The following is a 9,517-nucleotide window of genomic DNA, read 5'->3' as shown; positions in this document are numbered from 1 at the left end:
CATAGCTGAAAATCCCAGCTGACGTGGGACCTGGTTTTGCCAGGTAAAATGGAAAGAGACATCTTGCCTTTTTTGATTATACAATTTAGTTTGGGGCCAAAACTGGTAGGATCCAGCTGTGGTTTTTTTTCTGATACAGCTGTATTCCACAAGAAAGTCCAAGTATGTACTTCTACATGAAGAGCTACTATGTCCCCCCTCTGCTCTCCCCACTGGAGCAAGTACAATTTGTGTAGCTAGGATTAAAAGCCAGCAAAATCCCAGCACTCCCCTCTTGGGGCCAAGGGCTATCACCGACCCAGGGGCTCCAATAAAGGCTGTGCTTATTTTCTATTCAGATAACACAGCTTGGGCATCAGGGGCCAAAAGCTGGCGGGATCCAGCGTGGATGTAGATTTTGGCGGCGGTCGTCCGTGGAGATGCATCGGGCTGTGGACATTTTGGTGCAGTAGGAGTGACCGCGTTGTTTGCTATTCGTGCCGTGGAGTTGCTGGTGTGGGGGAGCCAAATATTGTGTGGGGCTAACTAGGTCCCTCCACCAGCTCCAGGATGCTGTGGTACTCACAGACCAGGATGTGCCAGGAACCGGGGCTTTTTGATGCAAGGCAAATGCCCGTGCTTATTTCCTTTTTAAACAGTACAGTTCAGAGCGTGGAGGCCTCAGTTTTCTGGATCACAGGGAAGGTCTTGAATCCAGGGTTTTTCCAAGCTCATGCTCTGTGTTACGTAGTAGGTTGGTATTTTTTTGTGCAGTAAGAAACAGCTCCGCTTGTCTTGGATTTGGTCGACACAATGTAAGGGCTTGTGACCAAGAATGAGCAGGAGCCAGTTAAATCCAGGTTTTACATTTTCCCATCTTAAAAAAGTAAGGCTTCGACATTTCCTGCCTGGGAAGTGGTGCAGTTTATCTTTAAGGAGGCTAGAGAAATAAGAAATGAGTCTCACGTTGCATGGGTGACATCACTGGCTTTTGGCTCAGCGCTCTGTATTCTCTGTCTGTAGGCTTTAGCCAAGGCTGCAGGGCTCGGTGTTTGAACAAGGAAAGATTCCCAGGTGTACAGAAGATTGGATTCGCTCTTATTTGGGTTAAAAACGGTGAAATGAGATTTCTAAAGCTTGGGGACTCCAGCTCGCCTTCTGTTGCACTTGATCTCTACAAGATGGGTGAGTTATTCCCATTAGAGAGAAAGGGAGTGGAAATTTAAGGAGAAAAAAAAAATATGTCTGAATATATAACTGCTGATGCTGGGGATACGATTCGTACGAAGCTGCTGAGCTAAAAACCTCAGCTCCATCGTGAAGATCGGGCCATATGGCAGAGAAATGGTGCAGACCGAAAGCTGTTGACAACAGTTAGGGGCTGCTTTCCTCTCCCCGTGTAAGGTGTGTAGCTCCCCCCCGCCGCCCCTGTTTGTTTTGGTTTGCTTTCCCCCGACCTCCCTCCCCCTCCCCATCCCTTTAGCATCCTTTTCCAGCCAGCCGTAGCCCCAGCCCGCCCGCCTTCATCTTGCAGATGGCTAACGTGCCGCCGTGTTAGCAAAACTGTGCACAACACATCCCAGCGCCGGGGACGAAAGAAGATTTTTTTGGTTTTTTTTTTTTTTCTTTTTCTTTTTTTTTTTTCTTTTCTTCCCCCCCATCCCAGCGGAAAGGGGAGGGGGTGGCGGTGGTGGTGGTGGTGGTGGTGGTGGGGGGGGGGGGGGGGGGGAGCGTGCCGTATGTGTGGAAGAACGATGCCGGGGCCGAGGAGCGCTTCCAGCGCTGCCTAACGGGTCCTGCCGGGGCCGGGGCTGCCCCCCGCCGCCTCTGCCCGGCCCGGGGAGCGGGGAGGCCGCCGCTGGGGCGCTCCGGAGGGAAGGGATCGGGGCGTTACGGTGCCTGGATGACAGCGCAGACGACGAGGCTGGCGGAGAGAAGCCGAGGTGTCGGCCGAGGCAAGATGTCAGTGACTGTCGGCGAAGTCTGCTGAGGGAGAGAGACCTGTGCGTGCCCGCCTCTCCCGATCCTGCCGGGGAGGTTGTGGTTTAGTCGCGATTTAAGACAGCAGCAGCAGCAACGACAACGGATTGCTCCCCCCCACCCCCCCCCCACCCCCCTTGCTCCCTCCCCTTCGACCCTGCTTTAAACCCAAGCGAGCGACCGACCCACCGTCCAGAGGATGATGATGATGATGATGATGATGCCCTTGCTGAGGCACTGACAAAGAAAAGGCGAGTCACCCGTTCCCAAAACCGGGATAAAGCGGCTGCGTGCGAGCGGGAGGTCTCTAGCTGTTGAACTTTTCTGTCCTGTGATGATGCTGTGGTGAGCCTGCGGATCTGAAAGCCGTCTCTTCTGGATTTCTGAGCTGGCCAGATTGAAAGAGATTAATGGACTGATCAGCCGTAGCTTTCAGGTCTCTTCAGGGGGATCTATTCCCGCAGCCCCTGCCGCTCGGGTGCTCCTGGCGAGGGGAGCAGGACATCTTTGTATAGGTGGGTCGCTGGCTCGCTCCCGTTCGAAGTGGAAGGCTGCGTTTCTCCTCGCCAGGTCTCCTCCGCAGAGGAGAAGAGGCAGATGAGACTCCAGGACTGCCTCCAGGGCAGAACTTTGTAGCGCTCTCAGCATCCCTCCGCAGCGTGGATGTGAGCCACGGGAGTTGGGGATGTTGGAGGCAGTCTCTGCCGAGTGACACCTAGCAGCTGCTCCGGAGGCTTTTGCGTGGTCTCACGCTCAAGGGCTTTGCCTGTTGTGAAGATGTCCATGGTGTTTCTGTGAAGCTGAGGTATGGCTGCTGGAAGGTTACTGCTGTATGCTGGCCTCTCTTTAGCTCTGTGTGCCCTGGGCATGCTGGCTGTGGCAATCTGCTCTGACCATTGGTACGAAACTGATGCCAGGAAGCACAGAGAGAGGTGCAAGAGCATCACCACTAAGAGAAATGATCCTGGCTTCATTTATAACTCCAACAACAACCTGCCTCTGAGGGCCAGCAGGTCTAGGTTGGACCGCTGGGAAGGGAAACTCCTCTTGGCAAGAAACAGGAGGCAGATCTTTGCGATGAGCGCAGTCGATGAGTGCAACAGACAGTACAACTCGACCAACATGGGGCTCTGGAGGAAATGCCACCGACAAGGATTCGACCAAGAGCTGGAGGAGCTGATTGCCAAAGGTAAGGGCTGTTTTTTACCAAATGAACGTGCCAAGTCTTCCCGAGCTGAGCAGAGGCTGAGCAGAGCCATTTGGGCTCACAGATGGGAGCTGGCGTCTCTAGCCAAGTACCTCTCCTTGCGATGGGTGAACTGGCCTGGCTGGGCATCGCTTCCCGAAGCACTGCCAGGGCAGTTTCCCGCGGGGTCTCTACTGCTGAGGCGTGGGGTTTTGGGAGCAAAAAGGCAGTGGGGGTGAGAGCAGACACACCCCAGAATGTCTCTCTCATGTCTCTGTCTTTCTAAGCTTGATATAGTCTGCCCATCACCATGGTATCAGATTATTTTCCGCATACAAATAAAAAATATTAATAAAGCAGACACTGGATTTTTTTTAATTTTTATTTCTTTTGACCCTGGTGACTCAGGCGAAGTACGTATTATTTTATTGGAGGCTACATATGTCTGTATTTCATCATTCCCTTACCGAATGCCCCATCAGTCCCGAAATACACCATTTGCAGTGCTCACATGTAGGCTTTTTCTATCCCCAAATGGAGAGTAAACAAAGAGAAATGCTAAAGAGCAGGAGGAATCCCAGCTTGCTGTTTACACTGAGCTATGTTTTGGAGTATTTTCAATGTCTACAAAGCATTAAATGAATTTATTAGGAGTGTTAGAAAGGAATCATTTTCTCTTGGGGTGGAGATGCATCTGTTTACCTGTAGCATTTTTGTGCTATTTTTTTTCTTGTCTTTTGGTCCTTCTTCTTCTTTTTTTTCCCCCAAGGTACCAGTTCAAGGTGATGGTCAGTTTGCCTCAAATGTTTCTTTGATCCGAAGTATAAGAAGGGGAGATATGCATAAAACCCAGCCTAAACCTCCTGTCTACAGAAGATGTATGTTTTTTGCAGGATGATGAGGGTTTCAGTAAAGGATGACAGCATCTTTGCTACCCATGGCATGGTTACTCCATACAACAAAATAACATTCCTCTCTCATGGTTCTTCTGCTACATTCAGATGATTCCCCAGCGGTTTATTTCCATTGCAGTGAAATCATTGCCTCTTACACCGTGCAATCTTTAAAAATACTTATTTTCTAAGTGTGTTCTCTGTCCCAAACTCCCTTGATAGCCTGCATTAATTCCCTCTTCAGACATTGCAAGCAGAATTACTGCTTAAAGCTAATTATTCACGAGGGATATACTCTCACATGTGTTTGCCAATGTATACATTTTGTTCCGTATGTTTTAAAAGTGAGCAGTAGAGGTGAGTCGCATGGTGTAGACTTGCACTGGAACGGTACAAACAGGTGGTGTAGCAGGGAACCTAGATCACTAGTTGGGATTCTGTCTGTGTCGCCAGTGACCTTAATGTCTAGTTGCTATTTAATGACCCCTGTGAAACGAACTGGTGGCTTCGGTCCCATTTGTAATGGACAAGTGAACATGTCCAAAGCCTGTCAGCCCCCTGGCACCCTGCTGCCGGTTTCAGTGCCGAGGGAGGGATTCCTCTTCTCCGTCTAGGTGAGGGCGCAGACGTGCTGTGCTGGCCGCGGAGGGCTGGATCGCTCTGCCACGTGTGCTCGCTGTGCTCGGGGCATAAACAAAGAAATTCAACCTTGGCAGCGGGCGAACATGTCACCAGAGCTCACCTTTGGCAAATGGGGTTTCAGTTATTAGAGAGGTTTTTCATCTTGAAATAAGTGAGACACATTCCTCTTTCACCACCTGCCTTGTCCAGGGTTCAGGAGTGTCCATTTCCCCTGTCAGAAACTGCTGAAATTGCCTCGCACTGGGTTATGTGTAACGGCAGCTCTGCTAAGTGTTAACTATAGAGAAAACGTGGCAACTTAAGCTGAGGTGGTTAAATGCAGGAGAAGATAGTCTTCGAAAGAGCCTGCTGTGTGTGTTTGTGTGTGCGTATAAGCGTGCATGTGTGTGTAGTGAACTAACTCTAAATAAACACCATTCAGCCGGTAGCAAGGGATTCCCGGGCTCAGGTTCTTGCACACATATTTCTGGACATATGTGTCTGCAGATGGCCAGATAGCCACTTCGCAGAGTCGTTGCCCCAAGGTCAGAAGTGCAAATTGTGTACATAAGGGAGGCATGTGCAAATATCGGTGCCTGTCACTCCTTGCCCACTTCAAAGGTTTTCTCATACACATTTAACCAACTTCATTGTACGCTGAGAGAAGTGTTAAGGGTGGGAGACTTGTAACACTGAAAACCAACATTCTAGTTTGTTTGATGGTCCTTCTGGAGTGAGGATCTATCTACACTATAACTCTCAGCCATGATGAAGTCACACACATTAGCACTAATGCTATAGAGGTGTGTTCCTTTGTCAGCTCCAGATTAAAACATAGAAAAGCAAGTGTAATGGCAATTTGATAAAAAAAAAGTGTTTGACTGGCTCAGAAATAGAACTGGAGACATTATAGGATTGCTTGTCCACTTTATGTTTTGTTAGATCAAAAAGAACTAATGTATTTTTCTCTCCCCTTACCAAAAGGTAATGTAAAATACTCAACTGTTAAAAATCCTTGTGTGCTGGAATCACTGAATTAGAAAGAAACAGCTTTACATGAGTAGTCAACTAGTGTCCCTGTTCTCATGTAAGGCCAGCTACTAGACTGTTTTCTTTATGATCCTCAGCTATACAATGAAAGAGGAATAAGCACATTTGCCATCGCTATCCGATGTTGAGAACGGCTACGAGTGCAAAGTAAGGCAGGTATTCTAGGTTCATCCCGACAGCACCACCTTGTTTTATTAGTTTTTCTTCTGTGGCAGACACTCGTCTGGAGTTAGAGGTTGCAGGGGTGGGTGCCTGGGCAGAGCGTGCCCTGTGCAGGTCTGAAGAGCTGCAGATGTTCTCTACCTGTAGTAATCAAATACTCTGTCTGGGGTACATATTCCTGCACAGATGAAATCTCTCTCTGTATGAGCTCCAGGGCAAATACCATATAAAAGAGGATGTTATTGGTACATAGGCCTTTTACTCTTCTTCCTCTGCCAGCTGGTAATTTAATCCAGCACACCTCTTCCGGAACTGGATAAACTAATGCAGGTTCTGGTCCCAGATATTGTGTGTAATGCTATATGTAACTGAATGTAAATACTATTAAGGGTTGGTGTGGGGTTTTTTTCTTTTTTTTTTTAAGCTGGACAGGATCTGAGTGATTCATTTATTTTGATACAGATCCTACATTTTTCCCTAGGCGAAACTTCTATTATTGAGGATGGTAGGTTTGTCTATCAAAGGATAACAAAAAATGGTCATTACGAGCCAAACTAGCTTTGCAAATGCCCTGCAGTTATTCTGCTTATGAACTCTGCTGAAATTAATACAAGCTGTAGGCAAAGGCTTGTGGCAGGATCAGGCCCTATGGTACTTGGTAGTATTCTGATGCCAGTGGTTTTGAAAAACAGTTTTGTTTCTGAATAGTCTGGGTCACTTCTGTAATTCTATTCTGTATTTATTAGCTTTTACTTTCTGGCAAATAAATCAAAACGTTTATGTTGGAATTTTCTAGAAAAACTGGAGATCTGTTACTTCAGATGTCTTATGGATAGATACAATAGACACTAATGCATATATAAAATAGTTGGTCCTATTTATATTTCTCCTATCCCTTTTTTATATTTCCATGGAACCCAGATGCATATTTCAAAATAATACAATTAGCTAAATAGGCAATGAATTAAACCAGATTGTCACAAGTAAGCATACTCAGGGAGAGGCAGGCAGGCATGAGACCAAAGGCCTGAAGAATATTCTAAAGCTGCATGAAAATCAGGCAGTTAATTTGTTCACTTTCTTATCATAAATGAAAAAAAAAAAAATCAAACCAGAAACAACAGAAGTTACAGTCAATAAAGAAATTATTGGAGTTGAACATGCAAACCCAGGGCCCAGTCTTGCTAACTTTTACTCACCTGAGTAATCTTTATTCCTGCAAATGGGCTACTGGGACTGAGGGAAAGCAGTCTTGTACAGAAGGACCAGTCAAAAAGAAAGAGCTTACAAAGCTGGTCCTCTGATTCTGCTTTCGCATCTGATCTAGTCTTTTAACATCTCAGGACCGGAGTTTCACTCCTGATCCCTAAAGCCTTGCGGAGTCAGGAAACACTGGCTCTGGGTTTGTTTAGCACAATACTCTAAGCTTCTTCCAGTTCTCAGGTGTCTGTCCAGTCTCCTCCGTGAATTAAATAGCCCTGCTGCCTAACACCCCTTTGGATATGGTGTTCCCTATATCCTATTAGATCAATTGTTTGCCTGTTTACCACCGAGTTTCTAGCAAAAAGCAGCATTCCCTCACCCTATCAAAAAATCCCAGCGAAGCGACCACCTCCACCACTAGGCAAGCAGAGAGTTGAAATGCAGGTAAGTGTCCATTCGTGGCCGGGAGAAGGCAGAGTTTATGTCCTGCTTTGGCAACCAGCAGCTCACAACATCTTGTATACGACTTGCAGAGACCCACAAAAATCCCCTGGAAGCCACAGGGTCTGTCTGCATCCTACGACAATGTTGCTCAGATGCTTTCCTGCACTAGTTGAGAGGAAAACAAGAAAGGAAAAAAAGGAATTACATCATTTAATTATAAAGGTACAATAAAGTAGATGAAGAAGTTGCACAATAACCAGAGTCTGTTCCATTTAGACAATTACTACTCAGAGGACCTTTCATCTCACTTTTGGAAGGATGCCAGTTAAACCTGTCTGGATGGGGCTCTGCTGCCTGCCATCGGAGTCCAATTTTATATTAAAAAAAATTTTACAATTGACCTTATTATTTCAATCCCCCCCTTTACCTTCCTTCTTCCCCCAAGATCCATGGAAGTCATAGTAAATCCTATTTTTAAAACATTTTATTGCGAGTATACTTAGCCCATGGCACCACTGGAAAAAAAAAAAAAAAAAGGCAAGCAATTCCTGTGCAGCCTACCTTCACCACAAATAATAGGCAAGGTTTCTGGGATGAAAGCTTTCTCTGTTTTGGTTTGTCAGATGCATGGCACAACTGAGGAAGAAAGGCTTAACAGGACTACTCTGGCCGTCGCTAGGGATTATTTACACACAATTGGAAAAGCCTGAAGAGAGGCCACCTGCAGCTATCTTTAGGAGTAAAAAGATTCGTTTTTGTAAAACTACTTGCAATACCTTGCAATGCTGTAGATTTGACTTTTAAAATGCAACGGTTTTGCCAGGTAAATTTGGACAGCCATTTTTTCATGTATCCTTCATACATTAAAGAATCCAAATGCTTTGTTTAATATGTGTGCTTGAAATCCCAACTGTTTTCCAAATGGACTCCTTATAAAAGAGCCTTTATTGAAGTCTTGATTCTGATCCTAGTGAAGTCAATAGCAAATGTTTTATTGAACGTGGTGATGCAGCAAGTTCAGGCCTTCAGTGTTTCCTTTGAGGTTAAAATTGTCCCTGGATAGAAAGGCCATCGCAAGGTCTGTGCTCCCTTCTGTCACAGCAGAGTTCTGCTGGAGGGATCCAGTGAAATTTAAGCAGTAGACAGCCTTTGAGTTGAATCTTAGGCTACCCAGGAATTTAGCCTTCACCGTTGTCGATGCTGTAATTGTTCTTAGCCTATCGACGTTGATTGGAAGTCAAAAACAACTGCATGTTTCTAAGATACGGCAAAGACACCCGCTTGTTCAGAGATTTTCTAAAATCATTTAAGGGATGAAATCACTGGTGTTTCATGCATATGAGTTCCAGGAGGATTTGGCCCATCATGTTTTAAATAAGCAATTTTAATATTTTAATTACATCAAACTTAAATAGCAATTCATTAAAAAGTATCTTTACCAAAAGTAATGAGAACCTGACGTGTTCCTCTGACACATCTGAGATAATTAGTTTGATAATATATATCTGCTAAAAATACTAAGAACATATATGTAATTTAACAGAGCTGCAACTGGTTTTAATCATGCTGTTTTAAAGGGCAAATTTCAATCAAGCTGTTGGCTTTCAAGCAAAATTGCCGGTGAAGACAAATGGAAATTTTGCCTGAGTAAAAATGACGGGATCATGCCCTTCTCAAGAGAAACTGATATTTGCAGAGCTGCCTGCAGGATGGCATGCGTAATTCCTGTTCATTTAATTGAGCATCCAAATCCTTTTGAGAAATCTCAGCATTTTTATCCTTTCTGCCTATTGCTTAAAAACTTTTTAAGAAGTGTGGAGGAAAGATTTAATACAAGTGGAGATGTATTCTGTTTACTGTAAAAATAAAAATACGAAAGATTATTTTACTTAAACAGAGATGAAATGATCTGAATTATTTTGTCATCTCCAGCAATAAAAATCCGTATTAATATTGCTTTTTCTCATTGAAAAAGTCTTTCTCTGCACTCAGAATAACT

General features: G+C 45.3%; 1 protein-coding gene across 1 annotated transcript in view; it reads left to right on the top strand.

The window, feature by feature from the left end:
- The first annotated feature begins 2,149 nt into the window (after positions 1-2,149).
- TMEM178B (transmembrane protein 178B) overlaps positions 2,150-9,517 on the top strand; it is a 219,466-nt gene continuing 212,098 nt past the window's right edge. Inside the window, exon 1 of the mRNA XM_049821555.1 lies at positions 2,150-3,148. Coding sequence (XP_049677512.1) covers positions 2,767-3,148 — 382 coding nt within the window. The 5' untranslated portion in view covers positions 2,150-2,766. The remainder of the gene's footprint in view (positions 3,149-9,517) is intronic.

This window comes from Accipiter gentilis, chromosome 18, assembly GCF_929443795.1.
Source record: "Accipiter gentilis chromosome 18, bAccGen1.1, whole genome shotgun sequence".
NCBI lineage: Eukaryota > Metazoa > Chordata > Aves > Accipitriformes > Accipitridae > Astur > Astur gentilis.
Note: the sequence above shows the minus strand (reverse complement) of the source record. Positions and strands in the feature narration are given on the sequence as shown.